This window comes from Bufo bufo, chromosome 4 (assembly GCF_905171765.1).
Source record: "Bufo bufo chromosome 4, aBufBuf1.1, whole genome shotgun sequence".
In the NCBI taxonomy this organism is placed as follows: Eukaryota; Metazoa; Chordata; class Amphibia; order Anura; family Bufonidae; genus Bufo; species Bufo bufo.
In genome coordinates, this window is record NC_053392.1 from 634632205 (window position 1) to 634653779 (window position 21575).

General features: G+C 50.5%; 1 protein-coding gene across 3 annotated transcripts in view; it reads right to left on the reverse strand.

Annotated features, from left to right (window-relative positions):
* Positions 1-21575, reverse strand: part of LOC120999861 (phosphofurin acidic cluster sorting protein 1-like) — a 170774-nt gene that overhangs the window by 138985 nt on the left and 10214 nt on the right. For all 3 annotated transcript variants that reach the window (XR_005778662.1, XR_005778663.1, XM_040430898.1), the window contains exon 2: positions 172-259. Coding sequence is in view for 1 of the 3 variants with exons in the window: in XM_040430898.1 (XP_040286832.1) it covers positions 172-259 (88 nt within the window). In the remaining 2 variants the exon portion in view is untranslated. The remainder of the gene's footprint in view (positions 1-171; positions 260-21575) is intronic.

Genomic DNA, 21575 nt, shown 5'->3' on the forward strand with positions numbered 1-21575 from the left:
ATAATACTCCATTCACTGTCAGCTATAAGAGCGATATAATAATCCACTCACTGTCAGCTATCAGAGCAGTAAAATACTCAATTCACTGTTAGCTATCAGAGCGGTTTAATACTCCATTCACTGTCAGCTATCAGCGTGATGTAATACTCCATTCACTGACAGATATCAGACCTGCAGCTTCACGGCAATGACGACTGAGCTCAGATCTCGGTCCAGTTCTCTCAGCACCAGGAGTTTCTTGAGGGTCAAACTGCAAAGTCTGAAAGGGAAAAGAAACCATCATCAGTCACATGACACATCCCAAGATGGTGCAAAAGACCCTATATAGGAAGGAGAGGAGCCTATAGACAGGACATTATACTACAGAGGAAGGAGAGGAGCCTATAGACAGGACATTATACTACAGAGGAAGGAGAGGAGCCTATAGACAGGACATTATACTACAGAGGAAGGAGAGGAGCCTATAGACAGGACATCATACTACAGAGGAAGGAGAGGAGCCTATAGACAGTGCATTATACTACAGAGGAAGGAGAGGAGCCTATAGACAGGACATCATACTACAGAGGAAGGAGAGGAGCCTATAGACAGTGCATTATACTACAGAGGAAGGAGAGGAGCCTATAGACAGAGCATTATACTACAGAGGAAGGAGAGGATCCTATAGACAGAGCATTGTACTACAGAGGAAGGAGAGGATCCTATAGACAGGACATTATACTACAGAGGAAGGAGAGGAGCCTATAGACAGGACATTATACTACAGAGGAAGGAGAGGAGCCTATAGACAGTGCATTATACTACAGAGGAAGGAGAGGAGCCTATAGACAAGGCATTATACTACAGAGGATGGAGAGGAGCCTATAGACAGGACATTATACTACAGAGGATGGAGAGGAGCCTATAGACAGTGCATTATACGACAGAGGAAGGAGAGGAGCCTATAGACAGGACATTATACTACAGAGGAAGGAGAGGAGCCTATAGACAGTGCATTATACTACAGAGGAAGGAGAGGAGCCTATAGACAGGACATTATACTACAGAGGAAGGAGAGGAGCCTATAGACAGGACATTATACTACAGAGGAAGGAGAGGAGCCTATAGACAGTGCATTATACTACAGAGGAAGGAGAGGAGCCTATAGACAGGACATTATACTACAGAGGAAGGAGAGGAGCCTATAGACAGAGCATTATACTACAGAGGAAGGAGAGGAGCCTATAGACAGTGCATTATACTACAGAGGATGGAGAGGAGCCTATAGACAGGACATTATACTACAGAGGAAGGAGAGGAGCCTATAGACAGTGCATTATACTACAGAGGAAGGAGAGGATCCTATAGATAAGGCATTATACTACAGAGGAGGAGCCTATAGCCAGTGCATTATACTACAGAGGAAGGAGAGGAGCCTATAGACAGGACATTATACTACAGAGGAAGGAGAGGAGCCTATAGACAGAGCATTATACTACAGAGGAAGGAGAGGAGCCTATAGACAGGACATTATACTACAGAGGAAGGAGAGGAGCCTATAGACAGGACATTATACTACAGAGGAAGGAGAGGAGCCTATAGACAGAGCATTATACTACAGAGGAAGGAGAGGAGCCTATAGACAGTGCATTATACTACAGAGGAAGGAGAGGAGCCTATAGACAGTGCATTATACTACAGAGGAAGGAGAGGATCCTATAGATAAGGCATTATACTACAGAGGAGGAGCCTATAGCCAGTGCATTATACTACAGAGGAAGGAGAGGAGCCTATAGACAGGACATTATACTACAGAGGAAGGAGAGGAGCCTATAGACAGAGCATTATACTACAGAGGAAGGAGAGGAGCCTATAGACAGGACATTATACTACAGAGGAAGGAGAGGAGCCTATAGACAGTGCATTATACTACAGAGGAAGGAGAGGGGCCTATAGACAGTGCATTATACTACAGAGGAAGGAGAGGGGCCTATAGACAGGGCATTATACTACAGAGGAAGGAGAGGAGCCTATAGACAGGACATTATACTACAGAGGATGGAGAGGAGCCTATAGATAAGGAATCATACTACAGAGGAAGGAGAGGAGCCTATAGACAGGACATTATACTACAGAGGAAGGAGAGGAGCCTATAGACAGTGCATTATACTACAGAAGAAGGAGAGGAGCCTATAGACAGGACATTATACTACAGAGGAAGGAGAGGAGCCTATAGACAGGACATTATACTACAGAGGAAGGAGAGGAGCCTATAGACAGGACATTATACTACAGAGGAAGGAGAGGAGCCTATAGACAGGACATTATACTACAGAGGAAGGAGAGGATCCTATAGACAGGGCATTATACTACAGAGGAAGGAGAGGATCCTATAGACAGGACATTATACTACAGAGGAAGGAGAGGAGCCTATAGACAGTGCATTATACTACAGAGGATGGAGAGGAGCCTATAGACAGTGCATTATACTACAGAGGAAGGAGAGGAGCCTATAGACAGGACATTATACTACAGAGGAAGGAGAGGAGCCTATAGACAGAGCATTGTACTACAGAGGAAGGAGAGGAGCCTATAGATAAGGCATCATACTACAGAGGAAGAGGAGGAGCCTATAGCCAGTGCATTATACTACAGAGGAAGGAGAGGAGCCTATAGACAGTGCATTATACTACAGAGGAAGGAGAGGAGCCTATAGATAAGGCATCATACTACAGAGGAAGAGGAGGAGCCTATAGCCAGTGCATTATACTACAGAGGAGGAGCCTATAGCCAGTGCATTATACTACAGAGGAAGGAGAGGAGCCTATAGACAGTGCATTATACTACAGAGGAAGGAGAGGAGCCTATAGACAGTGCATTATACTACAGAGGAAGGAGAGGAGCCTATAGACAGTGCATTATACTACAGAGGAAGGAGAGGAGCCTATAGACAGGACATTATACTACAGAGGAAGGAGAGGAGCCTATAGACAGGACATTATACTACAGAGGAAGGAGAGGAGCCTATAGATAAGGTATTATACTGAAGAGGAAGGAGAGGAGCCTATAGACAGTGCATTATACTACAGAGGAAGGAGAGGATCCTATAGACAAGGCATCATACTACAGAGGAAGGAGAGGAGCCTATAGACAGGACATTATACTACAGAGGAAGGAGAGGAGCCTATAGACAGGACATTATACTGAAGAGGAAGGAGAGGAGCCTATAATGTCCTGTCTATAGGCTCCTCTCCTTCCTCTGTAGTATAATGTCCTGTCTATAGGCTCCTCTCCTTCCTCTGTAGTATGATGCCTTGTCTATAGGATCCTCTCCTTCCTCTGTAGTATAATGCACTGTCTATAGGCTCCTCTCCTTCCTCTTCAGTATAATACCTTATCTATAGGCTCCTCTCCTTCCTCTGTAGTATAATGTCCTGTCTATAGGCTCCTCTCCTTCCTCTGTAGTATAATGTCCTGTCTATAGGCTCCTCTCCTTCCTCTGTAGTATAATGCACTGTCTATAGGCTCCTCTCCTTCCTCTGTAGTATAATGCACTGTCTATAGGCTCCTCTCCTTCCTCTGTAGTATAATGCACTGTCTATAGGCTCCTCTCCTTCCTCTGTAGTATAATGCACTGTCTATAGGCTCCTCTCCTTCCTCTGTAGTATAATGCACTGTCTATAGGATCCTCTCCTTCCTCTTCAGTATAGACAGGACATTATACTACAGAGGAAGGAGAGGAGCCTATAGATAAGGCATTATACTACAGAGGAAGGAGAGGAGCCTATAGACAGTGCATTATACTACAAAGGAAGAGGAGGAGCCTATAGACAGGACATTATACTACAGAGGAAGGAGAGGAGCCTATAGACAGGACATTATACTACAGAGGAAGGAGAGGAGCCTATAGACAGTGCATTTTACTACAGAGGAAGGAGAGGAGCCTATAGACAGGGCATTATACTACAGAGGAAGGAGAGGAGCCTATAGACAGTGCATTATACTACAGAGGAAGGAGAGGAGCCTATAGACAGGACATTATACTACAGAGGAAGGAGAGGAGCCTATAGACAGAGCATTATACTACAGAGGAAGGAGAGGAGCCTATAGACAGTGCATTATACTACAGAGGAAGGAGAGGAGCCTATAGACAGTGCATTATACTACAGAGGAAGGAGAGGAGCCTATAGACAGTGCATCATACTACAGAGGAAGGAGAGGAGCCTATAGACAGGGCATTATACTACAGAGGAAGGAGAGGAGCCTATAGACAGGACATTATACTACAGAGGAAGGAGTGGAGCCTATAGATAAGGCATCATACTACAGAAGAAGGAGAGGAGCCTATAGACAGGACATTATACTACAGAGGATGGAGAGGATCCTATAGACAGGACATTATACTACAGAAGAAGGAGAGGAGCCTATAGACAGGACATTATACTACAGAGGAAGGAGAGGAGCCTATAGACAGGACATTATACTACAGAGGAAGGAGAGGAGCCTATAGACAGGACATCATACTACAGAGGAAGGAGAGGAGCTGTCACGATCCGGGGGTCCGAGGCAGACCTCCTGAACATCTTGTAAACAGGACACAGGCAGGTAGATATCAGACCAGGAAACCAGCAGAGTATTTTATTACACATGTAATGAATGGACATGACAGTAGAGGATAAGCAGGTTAGGCAATAGTGGGAGCACTACAACTGAACCAAGTGCACCAGCAAGGCAGGAGGCCAATCCCAGAGGGTGGAGAACCAGTGAGCCCTGATCTTCACAGAGCGCCTGGTGGTGGGGATGAACTTGGCCGAGGGCTCACTGGTCACACCTCCAGGAGGTACACTTGGCCGCTACCTGCGTAGAACCACGCTAGTGAAAGCACCAACAAGAACAGACAATAGAAGGACCGGAATCCAAACACACTCAGGACATGAAGCAGACGACAAACGGGAACCAGCACACAAGCAGAAGCCTGGACCCCATGCGGAACGGAAGCATGGCGGTCACAGACACAGCTGCACACAGACTAGATGTCCTCCCTCTAGAAAACCCAGGAGCCCAGGAAGGCAGGACATACACAGGACAGGAACAGAAGCAGTTACACTGCCAGGCTATACATGGAACAGACAGGATCAGAAGCAGTGGAGCACTGCCAGGCTATACATGGAGCAGACAGGATCAGAAGCAGTTACACTGCCAGACTATACATGGAGCAGACAGGATCAGAAGCAGTGGAGCACTGCCAGGCTATACATGGAGCAGACAGGATCAGAAGCAGTTACACTGCCAGGCTATACATGGAACAGACAGGATCAGAAGCAGTGGAGCACTGCCAGACTATACATGGAGCAGACAGGATCAGAAGCAGTGGAGCACTGCCAGGCTATACATGGAGCAGACAGGATCAGAAGCAGTGGAGCACTGCCAGGCTATACATGGAACAGACAGGATCAGAAGCAGTGGAGCACTGCCAGACTATACATGGAGCAGACAGGATCAGAAGCAGTGGAGCACTGCCAGGCTATACATGGAGCAGACAGGATCAGAAGCAGTGGAGCACTGCCAGGCTATACATGGAGCAGACAGGATCAGAAGCAGTGGAGCACTGCCAGGCTATACATGGAACAGACGGGATCAGAAGCAGTGGAGCACTGCCAGGCTATACATGGAGCAGACAGGATCAGAAGCAGTTACACTGCCAGGCTATACATGGAACAGACAGAATCAGAAGCAGTGGAGCACTGCCAGGCTATATATGGAACAGACGGGATCAGAAGCAGTGAAGCACTGCCAGGCTATACATGGAACAGACGGGATCAGAAGCAGTTACACTGCCAGACTATACATGGGACAGACAGGATCAGAAGCAGTGGAGCACTGCCAGGCTATACATGGAGCAGACAGGATCAGAAGCAGTTACACTGCCAGGCTATACATGGAACAGACAGGATCAGAAGCAGTGGAGCACTGCCAGGCTATACATGGAACAGACAGGATCAGAAGCAGTTACACTGCCAGGCTATACATGGGACAGACAGGATCAGAAGCAGTTACACTGCCAGGCTATACATGGGACAGACAGGATCAGAAGCAGTGGAGCACTGCCAGGCTATACATGGAACAGACAGGATCAGAAGCAGTTACACTGCCAGGCTATACATGGAGCAGACAGGATCAGAAGCAGTTACACTGCCAGGCTATACATGGAACAGACAGGATCAGAAGCAGTTACACTGCCAGGCTATACATGGAACAGAGGGGATCAGAAGCAGTTACACTGCCAGGCTATACATGGAACAGACGGGATCAGAAGCAGTTACACTGCCAGGCTATACATGGAACAGACAGGATCAGAAACAGTGGAGCACTGCCAGGTTATACATGGAACAGACAGGATCAGAAGCAGTGGAGCACTGCCAGACTATACATGGAGCAGACAGGATCAGAAGCAGTGGAGCACTGCCAGGCTATACATGGAACAGACGGGATCAGAAGCAGTGGAGCACTGCCAGGCTATACATGGAGCAGACAGGATCAGAAGCAGTTACACTGCCAGGCTATACATGGAACAGACAGAATCAGAAGCAGTTACACTGCCAGGCTATACATGGAACAGACAGGATCAGAAGCAGTGGAGCACTGCCAGGCTATATATGGAACAGACGGGATCAGAAGCAGTGAAGCACTGCCAGGCTATACATGGAACAGACGGGATCAGAAGCAGTTACACTGCCAGACTATACATGGGACAGACAGGATCAGAAGCAGTGGAGCACTGCCAGGCTATACATGGAGCAGACAGGATCAGAAGCAGTTACACTGCCAGGCTATACATGGAACAGACAGGATCAGAAGCAGTGGAGCACTGCCAGGCTATACATGGAACAGACAGGATCAGAAGCAGTTACACTGCCAGGCTATACATGGGACAGACAGGATCAGAAGCAGTTACACTGCCAGGCTATACATGGGACAGACAGGATCAGAAGCAGTGGAGCACTGCCAGGCTATACATGGAACAGACAGGATCAGAAGCAGTTACACTGCCAGGCTATACATGGAACAGACGGGATCAGAAGCAGTTACACTGCCAGGCTATACATGGAACAGACAGGATCAGAAGCAGTGGAGCACTGCCAGGCTATACATGGAGCAGACAGGATCAGAAGCAGTGGAGCACTGCCAGACTATACATGGAGCAGACAGGATCAGAAGCAGTTACACTGCCAGGCTATACATGGAACAGACAGGATCAGAAGCAGTTACACTGCCAGGCTATACAGGGAACAGACGGGATCAGAAGCAGTTACACTGCCAGGCTATACAGGGAACAGACGGGATCAGAAGCAGTTACACTGCCAGGCTATACATGGAACAGACAGGATCAGAAGCAGTTACACTGCCAGGCTATACATGGAACAGACGGGCTATACAGGGAACAGACGGGATCAGAAGCAGTTACACTGCCAGGCTATACAGGGAACAGACAGGATCAGAAGCAGTTACACTGCCAGGCTATACATGGAACAGACGGGATCAGAAGCAGTTACACTGCCAGGCTATACATGAAGCAGACAGGATCAGAAGCAGTTACACTGCCAGGCTATACATGGAACAGACAGGATCAGAAGCAGTGGAGCACTGCCAGACTATACATGGAGCAGACAGGATCAGAAGCAGTGGAGCACTGCCAGGCTATACAGGGAACAGACAGGATCAGAAGCAGTTACACTGCCAGGCTATACATGGAACAGACGGGATCAGAAGCAGTTACACTGCCAGGCTATACATGGAACAGACAGGATCAGAAGCAGTTACACTGCCAGGCTATACATGGGACAGACAGGATCAGAAGCAGTTACACTGCCAGGCTATACATGGAGCAGACGGGATCAGAAGCAGTTACACTGCCAGGCTATACATGGGACAGACAGGATCAGAAGCAGTGGAGCACTGCCAGGCTATACATGGAACAGACAGGATCAGAAGCAGTTACACTGCCAGGCTATACATGGAACAGACAGGATCAGAAGCAGTGGAGCACTGCCAGGCTAGACATTGGACAGACAGGATCAGAAGCAGTGGAGCACTGCCAGGCTATACATGGAACAGACAGGATCAGAAGCAGTGGAGCACTGCCAGGCTATACATGGAACAGACAGGATCAGAAGCAGTGGAGCATTGCCAGGCTATACATGGAACAGACAGGATCAGAAGCAGTTACACTGCCAGGCTATACATGGAACAGACAGGATCAGAAGCAGTTACACTGCCAGGCTATACATGGAACAGACAGGATCAGAAGCAGTGGAGCACTGCCAGGTTATACATGGAACAGACGGGATCAGAAGCAGTTACACTGCCAGGCTATACAGGGAACAGACAGGATCAGAAGCAGTTACACTGCCAGGCTATACATGGAACAGACAGGATCAGAAGCAGTGGAGCACTGCCAGGCTATACAGGGAACAGACGGGATCAGAAGCAGTTACACTGCCAGGCTATACAGGGAACAGACGGGATCAGAAGCAGTTACACTGCCAGGCTATACATGGAACAGACGGGATCAGAAGCAGTTACACTGCCAGGCTATACATGGAACAGACAGGATCAGAAGCAGTGGAGCACTGCCAGGCTATACATGGGACAGACGGGATCAGAAGCAGTGGAGCACTGCCAGGCTATACATGGGACAGACAGGATCAGAAGCAGTTACACTGCCAGGCTATACATGGAACAGACAGGATCAGAAGCAGTTACACTGCCAGGCTAGACATGGAACAGAGGGGATCAGAAGCAGTGGAGCACTGCCAGGCTATACAGGGAACAGACGGGATCAGAAGCAGAGGAGCACTGCCAGGCTATACATGGAGCAGACAGGATCAGAAGCAGTTACACTGCCAGGCTATACATGGAGAAGACGGTATCAGAAGCAGTTACACTGCCAGGCTATACATGGAACAGACAGGATCAGAAGCAGTTACACTGCCAGGCTATACATGGAACAGACAGGATCAGAAGCAGTTACACTGCCAGGCTATACATGGAACAGACAGGATCAGAAGCAGTGGAGCACTGCCAGGCTATACATGGAACAGACAGGATCAGAAGCAGTGGAGCACTGCCAGGTTATACATGGAACAGACAGGATCAGAAGCAGTGGAGCATTGCCAGGCTATACATGGAACAGACAGGATCAGAAGCAGTTACACTGCCAGGCTATACATGGAACAGACAGGATCAGAAGCAGTTACACTGCCAGACTATACATGGAGCAGACAGGATCAGAAGCAGTTACACTGCCAGGCTATACATGGAACAGACAGGATCAGAAGCAGTTACACTGCCAGGCTATACATGGAACAGACAGGATCAGAAGCAGTGGAGCACTGCCAGGCTATACATGGAACAGACAGGATCAGAAGCAGTGGAGCACTGCCAGGCTATACATGGAACAGACAGGATCAGAAGCAGTGGAGCACTGCCAGGCTATACATGGAACAGAGGGGATCAGAAGCAGTGGAGCACTGCCAGGCTATACATGGAACAGACAGGATCAGAAGCAGTTACACTGCCAGGTTATACATGGAACAGACAGGATCAGAAGCAGTTACACTGCCAGGCTATACATGGAGCAGACAGGATCAGAAGCAGTGGAGCACTGCCAGGCTATACATGGGACAGACAGGATCAGAAGCAGTGGAGCACTGCCAGGTTATACATGGAGCAGACAGGATCAGAAGCAGTTACACTGCCAGGCTATACATGGAACAGACAGGATCAGAAGCAGTGGAGCACTGCCAGGATAGACATGGAACAGACAGGATCAGAAGCAGTGGAGCACTGCCAGACTATACATGGAGCAGACAGGATCAGAAGCAGTGGAGCACTGCCAGGTTATACATGGAGCAGACAGGATCAGAAGCAGTTACACTGCCAGGCTATACATGGAACAGACAGGATCAGAAGCAGTGGAGCACTGCCAGGCTATACATGGAACAGACAGGATCAGAAGCAGTGGAGCACTGCCAGGCTATACATGGAACAGACAGGATCAGAAGCAGTTACACTGCCAGGCTATACATGGGACAGACAGGATCAGAAGCAGTTACACTGCCAGGCTATACATGGAACAGACAGGATCAGAAGCAGTTACACTGCCAGGCTATACAGGGAACAGACGGGATCAGAAGCAGTTACACTGCCAGGCTATACATGGAACAGAGGGGATCAGAAGCAGTGGAGCACTGCCAGGCTATACATGGGACAGACAGGATCAGAAGCAGTGGAGCACTGCCAGGTTATACATGGAGCAGACAGGATCAGAAGCAGTTACACTGCCAGGCTATACATGGAACAGACAGGATCAGAAGCAGTGGAGCACTGCCAGGCTATACATGGAACAGACAGGATCAGAAGCAGTGGAGCACTGCCAGGCTATACATGGAACAGACAGGACCAGAAGCAGTGGAGCACTGCCAGGCTATACATGGAACAGACAGGATCAGAAGCAGTTACACTGCCAGACTATACATGGAACAGACAGGATCAGAAGCAGTGGAGCACTGCCAGGCTATACATGGGACAGACAGGATCAGAAGCAGTTACACTGCCAGGCTATACATGGAACAGACAGGATCAGAAGCAGTTACACTGCCAGGCTATACATGGGACAGACAGGATCAGAAGCAGTTACACTGCCAGGCTATACATGGAGCAGACAGGATCAGAAGCAGTTACACTGCCAGGCTATACATGGAACAGACAGGATCAGAAGCAGTTACACTGCCAGGCTATACATGGGACAGACAGGATCAGAAGCAGTTACACTGCCAGGCTATACATGGAGCAGACAGGATCAGAAGCAGTTACACTGCCAGGTTATACAAGGAACAGACAGGATCAGAAGCAGTTACACTGCCAGGCTATACATGGAACAGACAGGATCAGAAGCAGTGGAGCACTGCCAGGCTATACAGGAAACAGACAGGATCAGAAGCAGTTACACTGCCAGGCTATACATGGAACAGACAGGATCAGAAGCAGTGGAGCACTGCCAGGCTATACAGGAAACAGACAGGATCAGAAGCAGTGGAGCACTGCCAGGCTATACATGGAACAGACAGGATCAGAAGCAGTTACACTGCCAGGCTATACATGGAACAGACAGGATCAGAAGCAGTTACACTGCCAGGCTATACATGGAACAGACAGGATCAGAAGCAGTGGAGCACTGCCAGGTTATACATGGAACAGACGGGATCAGAAGCAGTTACACTGCCAGGCTATACAGGGAACAGACAGGATCAGAAGCAGTTACACTGCCAGGCTATACATGGAACAGACAGGATCAGAAGCAGTGGAGCACTGCCAGGCTATACAGGGAACAGACGGGATCAGAAGCAGTTACACTGCCAGGCTATACAGGGAACAGACGGGATCAGAAGCAGTTACACTGCCAGGCTATACATGGAACAGACGGGATCAGAAGCAGTTACACTGCCAGGCTATACATGGAACAGACAGGATCAGAAGCAGTGGAGCACTGCCAGGCTATACATGGGACAGACGGGATCAGAAGCAGTGGAGCACTGCCAGGCTATACATGGGACAGACAGGATCAGAAGCAGTTACACTGCCAGGCTATACATGGAACAGACAGGATCAGAAGCAGTTACACTGCCAGGCTAGACATGGAACAGAGGGGATCAGAAGCAGTGGAGCACTGCCAGGCTATACAGGGAACAGACGGGATCAGAAGCAGAGGAGCACTGCCAGGCTATACATGGAGCAGACAGGATCAGAAGCAGTTACACTGCCAGGCTATACATGGAGAAGACGGTATCAGAAGCAGTTACACTGCCAGGCTATACATGGAACAGACAGGATCAGAAGCAGTTACACTGCCAGGCTATACATGGAACAGACAGGATCAGAAGCAGTTACACTGCCAGGCTATACATGGAACAGACAGGATCAGAAGCAGTGGAGCACTGCCAGGCTATACATGGAACAGACAGGATCAGAAGCAGTGGAGCACTGCCAGGTTATACATGGAACAGACAGGATCAGAAGCAGTGGAGCATTGCCAGGCTATACATGGAACAGACAGGATCAGAAGCAGTTACACTGCCAGGCTATACATGGAACAGACAGGATCAGAAGCAGTTACACTGCCAGACTATACATGGAGCAGACAGGATCAGAAGCAGTTACACTGCCAGGCTATACATGGAACAGACAGGATCAGAAGCAGTTACACTGCCAGGCTATACATGGAACAGACAGGATCAGAAGCAGTGGAGCACTGCCAGGCTATACATGGAACAGACAGGATCAGAAGCAGTGGAGCACTGCCAGGCTATACATGGAACAGACAGGATCAGAAGCAGTGGAGCACTGCCAGGCTATACATGGAACAGAGGGGATCAGAAGCAGTGGAGCACTGCCAGGCTATACATGGAACAGACAGGATCAGAAGCAGTTACACTGCCAGGTTATACATGGAACAGACAGGATCAGAAGCAGTTACACTGCCAGGCTATACATGGAGCAGACAGGATCAGAAGCAGTGGAGCACTGCCAGGCTATACATGGAACAGACAGGATCAGAAGCAGTGGAGCACTGCCAGGTTATACATGGAGCAGACAGGATCAGAAGCAGTTACACTGCCAGGCTATACATGGAACAGACAGGATCAGAAGCAGTGGAGCACTGCCAGGATAGACATGGAACAGACAGGATCAGAAGCAGTGGAGCACTGCCAGACTATACATGGAGCAGACAGGATCAGAAGCAGTGGAGCACTGCCAGGTTATACATGGAGCAGACAGGATCAGAAGCAGTTACACTGCCAGGCTATACATGGAACAGACAGGATCAGAAGCAGTGGAGCACTGCCAGGCTATACATGGAACAGACAGGATCAGAAGCAGTGGAGCACTGCCAGGCTATACATGGAACAGACAGGATCAGAAGCAGTTACACTGCCAGGCTATACATGGGACAGACAGGATCAGAAGCAGTTACACTGCCAGGCTATACATGGAACAGACAGGATCAGAAGCAGTTACACTGCCAGGCTATACAGGGAACAGACGGGATCAGAAGCAGTTACACTGCCAGGCTATACATGGAACAGAGGGGATCAGAAGCAGTGGAGCACTGCCAGGCTATACAGGGGACAGACAGGATCAGAAGCAGTGGAGCACTGCCAGGTTATACATGGAGCAGACAGGATCAGAAGCAGTTACACTGCCAGGCTATACATGGAACAGACAGGATCAGAAGCAGTGGAGCACTGCCAGGCTATACATGGAACAGACAGGATCAGAAGCAGTGGAGCACTGCCAGGCTATACATGGAACAGACAGGACCAGAAGCAGTGGAGCACTGCCAGGCTATACATGGAACAGACAGGATCAGAAGCAGTTACACTGCCAGACTATACATGGAACAGACAGGATCAGAAGCAGTGGAGCACTGCCAGGCTATACATGGGACAGACAGGATCAGAAGCAGTTACACTGCCAGGCTATACATGGAACAGACAGGATCAGAAGCAGTTACACTGCCAGGCTATACATGGGACAGACAGGATCAGAAGCAGTTACACTGCCAGGCTATACATGGAGCAGACAGGATCAGAAGCAGTTACACTGCCAGGCTATACATGGAACAGACAGGATCAGAAGCAGTTACACTGCCAGGCTATACATGGGACAGACAGGATCAGAAGCAGTTACACTGCCAGGCTATACATGGAGCAGACAGGATCAGAAGCAGTTACACTGCCAGGTTATACAAGGAACAGACAGGATCAGAAGCAGTTACACTGCCAGGCTATACATGGAACAGACAGGATCAGAAGCAGTTACACTGCCAGGTTATACATGGAGCAGACAGGATCAGAAGCAGTTACACTGCCAGGCTATACATGGAACAGACAGGATCAGAAGCAGTGGAGCACTGCCAGGCTATACAGGAAACAGACAGGATCAGAAGCAGTTACACTGCCAGGCTATACATGGAACAGACAGGATCAGAAGCAGTGGAGCACTGCCAGGCTATACAGGAAACAGACAGGATCAGAAGCAGTGGAGCACTGCCAGGCTATACATGGGACAGACAGGATCAGAAGCAGTTACACTGCCAGGCTGTACATGGAACAACTCTAGTTCAAACCTACCTGCCACAGCCTTGCTGACTGGATCCCGTGCACACAAGCTGATGTCCAGACCAAACATAAATGGACACAGCAAACACACACACACACACAGGAACCCAGATCTATAGTTGCATTAAACATGAAAGGAAAGCAACATCAACTTAACATCACATATAACATTTATGACCACAAGGGCGGCCCTCACTGGCAGATGGTATAAACCAGGAGGATGACTCCAGCAGACCATGGCTGAAGTCCCCCTCCGAGTCTGGCATCCAGCAGGAGCTAAATAGCCCCAAGTGGCCACACACACACACTCACACACTAAGTAGGGAGTTAACCCTTCCTACACCAGGCTAGGGAAAAAGCCACTTAAAGGGGAAGTGTCCAAATAAACATCACACTGCAGCTGTTACCGCAGGCAACGACATGCGTGGCAACCATGTCCTGGGAGTCAGCCAGAAGGCCGAGACACTGCCACCGCATGTACACAATACCAAACGTTGCCAGGGCAGCCACAGTGAAGGGAAGTGTCACAGTGCACACCTACACAAACCTCGTGCACACCAGACATACAAAGTGCATACATACACACACACCCAACCAGGTGTAACCGCATGCACTTGACAGCAAGCTGCCCAGCAACAGCTCAGGCTGCTATACTGCCAAGTACCAAATCATGTTGCCAGCGGCAACCACACGTGAGGCAACATACTACAGCCCTCACTATGTGGTTGACAATAAAACCAAACCGCAGGCAACTGCATGCGGATCCTGAGTCACGACCATGACCATGACCGTGACACTCCCACCCCTCAAAGCCCCCCCACAAAAAAAAAACGAAAATAGTGAGGAACTAAGAACAGGGTTGGGAGAAGGGAAAACATGGGGGAAACAGCGCCAGTAAATTCGAGTCTCCCCAGGACTGCTGCCGGACCCTGGAGCAACACACAGGAACCATGGATCCGACTGCCAGGCTCTGGAGCAACACACAGGAACCAGAGACCAGCAAAGAAACAGCCCGGAAGACCGCACGGACACTGCGTCCACTCTCTACTAACGTTCCTAATACAGTCTACAGCCACTCCAAACCAGCACACCGCCGGAACACCGCCAGCAGACGACCCGAGATAGGAACATAGAGAGGGACATGGGATCACCAACACGGACACGGAAGGCACGGTGGCGAGGAAAAGCCACCAACCGCGCCGTTAACGGTGATCCCCGAAACGCTCTCCCTCCGGAGAACGCACATGCACCCCACATAGATGGCGATGCATGCTGCACCCTCTTTCGAAGGTCACCACGTGAGAAGCCATTGTGGTCATACTGTCAAGTACCAATCATGTTGCCAGCGGCAACCACGCGTGAGGCAACATACCAGCAGCCCTCACCATGTGGTTCACAATAAAACTAAACCGCAGGCAACTGCATGCGGATCCTGAGTCACAACCATGACCATGACCGTGACAGGAGCACTGCCATGCTATATATGGAACAGACAGGATCAGAAGCAGTTACACTGCCAGGCTATACATGGAGCAGACAGGATCAGAAGCAGTTACACTGCCAGGCTATACATGGAACAGACAGGATCAGAAGCAGTGGAGCACTGCCAGGCTAGACATGGAACAGACAGGATCAGAAGCAGTGGAGCACTGCCAGGCTAGACATGGGACAGACAGGATCAGAAGCAGTGGAGCACTGCCAGGCTATACATGGAACAGACAGGATCAGAAGCAGTGGAGCACTGCCAGGCTAGACATGGGACAGACAGGATCAGAAGCAGTTACATTGCCAGGTTATACATGATCAGAAGCAGTGGAGCACTGCCAGGCTATACATGAAACACACAGGATCAGAAGCAGTGGAACTGTCGGGATTCGAACCCGTGACCAGCCACATCCCAGGTGGTAGCCCTGCTTACTAGGCTACCATCCTCTCTGGACATTCCTCCCTGAAACCTATTATGTAACCTCAGTCTTGCCAAGCCTTGCTCATCACCCTTGATTCCGCACACCTGGTACTTCCCTGTATAAGTCCAGCCCCTTGCACTCTAGCTTGCTGATTATTGAGCTCCTGAGCCTTGATCAAGCTTCTCCTCATCTGCTGCTCTTGCTACTACTGAAAGTCCACTGCTGATCAGGAATTGCCTACCGACTACTCTTCTGCTTTGTCCCTACCTACTGAACTGCTACCACCGTTGCCATCCGGATTGTCTGACCACGCTTACTGCCGCCTGCCCTGACCCACCGTCTGCCTACCGACTACGCCTCTGCCAGACTTCCTGCACCTACTACCTGCCTGCGGTCCTTGCCACTGGGCTCCACTCCTACCTCCAGCCAGCGGTCCTCTGACTCAGGTAAGCCTGTAGGACTGTTACAGAATAATCAGCCACACTATGGAGTCCGCAATGGCCACTTTGCGTAAGCAGGTCTCCGAACTTCAAGAATTTGGTACTACATATCAGGAGAAATTTGCCCAGCTCCAAGGCGTAGTCCAAAGCCAACAGAGGGAGATTATTGAACTACAGAGGCAACTCCTGGACATCCGCGGCGCGCCCGCAGACACCCGCATGCCACCCCCATCAAGATTCAGTGGCGACAGACGCCAGTATCGGGGGTTTCTATTTCTATTTTCAGATGTACCCGGCCCCCTTCACCGCCGAGAAAAAGAAGGTGCTATTCGTGGTCAATCTCCTGACAGATGAAGCATTAGCATGGGCATCACTATACGTGGAGACTAACAGTCAGCTCCTGGACAACCTAAACAACTTCATCACCGCGATGAGCCAAGTCTTCGATGACCCCAACCGCTGTGCGACAGCCGAGGCGCGACTACATGGTCTGCGGCAAGGGAGATGCTCCGTCGCCGAATACACCGCCGAGTTTCGCCGTTGGGTCACGGACACCACCTGGAACCCAGTGGCACAGAGAAGCCAATTCCGGCGAGGCCTGTCCGAATTAATAAAGGACGAACTCGCCAGAGTTGAGGCCCCGGATGATCTGGATGACTTCATTCAGTTATGCATCCAGATAGATCAAAGACTCTCCGAGAGGAAGAAAGAAAGACTCTGGTCCTCGGACCACAGACCCACTTACTCCTTCTCTTCCACCGCCCAGCACGACCCCCACTCAGTAACTGAACCTATGCAGGTCGATGCTCTACGTAGGTCTCTATCCACAGCTGAGAAGGAGAGAAGGCTGGCCGAAAACCTCTGCCTCTACTGTGGGGAGCCGGGTCATTTTGCCATCTATTTTTTTTTTAAATGTCCTCATAAGATCCGAAAGACTATTGCCGTCACGGAGCTAAAGGAGCAACCACAGACTCCAACCCCGCCAGCAGCCCCTGAAAATAACAACACGGCGGCTCATGGATCCCACTTCATCGTCCCCATCCTCATCGACATTGAGGGGCGACAACTCCCCTGTTAAGCGATGTTAGACTCCGGGGCGGGAGGCAACTTCATGGACCTAACCTTCGCCCGCGAAAAGAACATTCCACTGACAATCAAGGCAGCCCCCGTTGACCTGGAAACCGTCGACGGATCCCCACTCTCCTCGGGGCCAGACCACCGAACTACAACTCCTCATAGAACCAGATCACCGTGAAAAGATCCACTTCTCTCTGATCGCCTCCCCGAAGTTCCCAGTGATCTTGGGCATCCCATGGTTGGCCACCCACAACCCCTCGTGGACTGGGAAACCCGCTGTATACGATTCCCGTCCGAGTTCTGCTCGCTAAATTGCTCCCACAAACTCGTCCTTCCACCCGAAGACACCACCATCTCAAAACTATCCGTCAAGGATCTGCTACCCCCTCAATACCGCGAGTTCCAGGATGTCTGCGACAAGAAAAACGCAGACAAGCTGCCACCCACCGACCCTACGACTGCCCTATAGAACTGTTGCCCGGGGCCGAAATACCCTTTGGCAGTATCTACTCCCTCTCAGAGCCTGAACTCAAGGCTCTGAAAGAGTACCTGGACGAGGACCTGAGGAAGGGGTTCATCCGGCCCTCCACCTCCCCCGCGGGAGCCCCCTTTTTCTTCGTAGAGAAAAAAGACTCCTCCCTGTGTCCTTGCATAGACTACAGAAAGCTTAACGACATAACTGTAAAAAAACGGTACCCGCTCCCACTGATTTCAGAACTCCTTGAGAGACTCCGGGCAGCGAAGATCTTCACTAAACTCGACCTTCGAGGGGCTTACAACCTCGTCCGAATCCGCCCTAGGGACGAATGGAAGACCGCCTTTCGGACACGTTATGGTCATTTCGAGTACCTGGTCATGCCTTTCGGACTCTGCAATGCTCCCGCCACCTTCCAGCACTTCATTAACGACGTCCTCAGGGACATGCTGGATCTGTTTGTAGTCGTTTACCTGGACGACATCTTGATCTTCTCTGAAGACCTCGAGCAGCACCGCAAACACGTCCGCAGGGTACTGCAGAGACTCCGACAGAACTCTCTCTTTATCAAGCTAGAGAAATGCGAGTTTGAGCGAACCACCACTCAGTTCCTCGGATACATCATCTCCCCAGAGGGCCTAAGTATGGACCCGGGGAAGGTCCAAGCTGTGATGAACTGGCCCGTTCCGAAAAACGAGAAGGAGATACAAAAATTCATTGGCTTCGCCAACTTCTATCGGAAGTTTATCCGGAACTTCTCCAAGGTCATAGCACCAATCACCCAACTCACCAAGAAGGCAGTCCCCTTCTCCTGGACACCCGAGGCCCAGGAGGCCTTCACTAAGTTGAAATTCCTCTTCACTTCTGCCCCAATCCTAATCCACCCGAACCCCGAGCTCCCATTTACAGTCGAAGTGGATGCATCAGACTCCCCGGTGGGGGCAGTTTTGTCACAACGGACAGGGGAGAAGATGCTATTACACCCGTGCGCATATTTCTCCCGCCAGATGTCCCCCTCCGAGAAGAACTATGACATCGGGAACAAAGAACTACTGGCGATCAAGGATGCCTTCTCCGAGTGGAGACACCTGCTGGAGGGAGCCACCAACCCCATAATCGTAATAACTGACCACAAGGACCTCGAGTTCATCCGCAGCGCTAAGAGACTCTCAGCCAGACAGGCCAGATGGAGCCTATTCTTTTCCCGCTTCAACTTTCTCATCACCTATCGCCCCGGATCAAAAAACGGCAAGGCTGACGCCCTCTCCAGAATGTTTTCCGAGCCCTCACAGAGTAACAAGGGCCAAAATAACATCTTACCCGAGAGAAGGGTCGTAGGGGCCACCTACTCTAAAGAACTCCAGGGCACAATCAAAGAAGGATACGAAAATTACCCCTTCCTCGCCCACCCCACAGGGAATATCAGCCTTACGTTTAAGAACGGTCATTGGTTTCATCAGGACCTACAACTATATGTACCAGAAATCGCACGGCTCGAAGTGCTCAAACTCAACCATGACTCCAAGCTGACCGGCCATTTTGGCACAAGTAAGACCCAGGAGCTTCTCTCCCACTTCTTCTGGTGGCCAACATACAAGGAGGACATCAAGAGGTACATCTCCTCGTGCACGGCCTGTGCCCGCAATAAGACTCCTCGTTGCTCTCCCGTGGGTCTGTTACAACCCCTCCCTATTCCCTCCCGTCCCTGGGGCTCGATCTCCATGGACTTTGTGGTAGACCTTCCTCCTTCAAAAGGGATGAACACCATCCTGGTCGTGGTCGACCGTCTCACCAAGATGGCCCATTTCATCCCCTACAAAGGCATACCCACCGCCAAACAGACGGCCGATCTAATTCTCAGAGAGGTCTTCAGGCTGCATGGGATCCCGGACGACGTGGCCCCCTACCGAGGCGTACAATTTGCCTCAAAGTTCTGGAAGAACTTCTGCCTGGCGCTCGGGGTTAAAGTGAACCTGTCCTCCGCTTTCCACCCTCAGTCAAACGGGCAGACTGAGAGAACTAATCAGACCCTAGAGCAGTACCTACGCTGTTTCAGCTCCCACCTGCAGGATGACTGGCTTGACCATCTCCCCACGGCCGAGTTCGCCTACAACAATGCTGAGCATAGCTCAACCAAGCACAGCCCCTTCTTTGCTAACACAGGCTCGCACCCGTTGTTCATTCCCCACCTGCCCATCGCCTCCACCCTCCCAGCAGTGGCCGAACGCCTAACAACCCTACAGGAGGCACAAAAGAACATTATAGACAACCTCCAGCTCGCCCAGAGGCGTTTTAAACAGGGAGCAGACAGACGTCGCAAACTCACCCCGGGCTTCCATGTTGGAGACAAGGTGTGGCTGTCCACCAGGAACCTCAGATTGAAGGTCCCCTCCAAAAAGTTGGCCCAAAGATACATGGGTCTGTTCCGGATCACCGCACAAATCAACGAGGTCACGTTCCGGCTCGACCTTCCGGGCTCCATTAGGGTGCACCCTGTCTTCCATTGCTCACTCCTCAAGCCATACGTGGAGAACACCTTCACTGGCCGCCACTCGCCCCCTCCACCACCCGTGAGGGTACAGGGTGAAGAAGGATACGTTGTCGCAAAGATCCTCGACTCCAGGATCCCCCGGGGAAGACTACAATACCTAATTGGGTGGGAGGGTTACCCTCCCGAGGATAACTCCTGGGAGCCAGAAGAAAATGTCCACGCCCCCAGACTGGTAAAAGAGTTCCACCAACGGCACCCCGGTAAGCCTGCCCCTGCGGTGCCCGGAGGTCACCTTGGAAGGGGGGGGGAGTACTGTTGGAATTCAAACCCGTGACCAGACACATCCCAGGTGGTAGCCCTGCTTACTAGGCTACCGTCCTCTCTGGACATTCCTCCCTGAAACCTATTATGTAACCTCAGTCTTGCCAAGCCTTGCTCATTACCTTGATTCCCCACACCTGGTACTTCCCTATATAAGTCCAGCCCCTTGCACTCTAGCTTGCTGATTATTGAGCTCCTGAGCCTTGATCAAGCTTCTCCTCATCTGCTGCTCTTGCTACTACTGAAAGTCCACTGCTGACCAGGAATTGCCTACCGAATACTCTTCTGCTTTGTCCCTACCTACTGAACTGCTACCACCGTTGCCATCCGGATTGTCTGACCACGCTTACTGCCATCTGCCCTAACCCACCGCCTGCCTACCGACTACGCCTCTGCCAGACTTCCTGCACCTACTACCTGCCTGCGGTCCTTGCCACTGGGCTCCACTCCTACCTCCAGCCAGCGGTCCTCTGACTCAGATGACTGCCAGCACTGCCAGGCTATACATGGAACACTGCCAGGCTATACATGGAACAGACAGGATCAGAAGCAGTAGAGCACTGCCAGGTTATACATGGAACAGACGGGATCAGAAGCAGTGGAGCACTGCCAGGTTATACATGGAACAGACAGGATCAAAAGCAGTGGAGCACTGCCAGGCTATGCATGGAACAGACAGGATCAGAAGCAGTGGATCACTGCCAG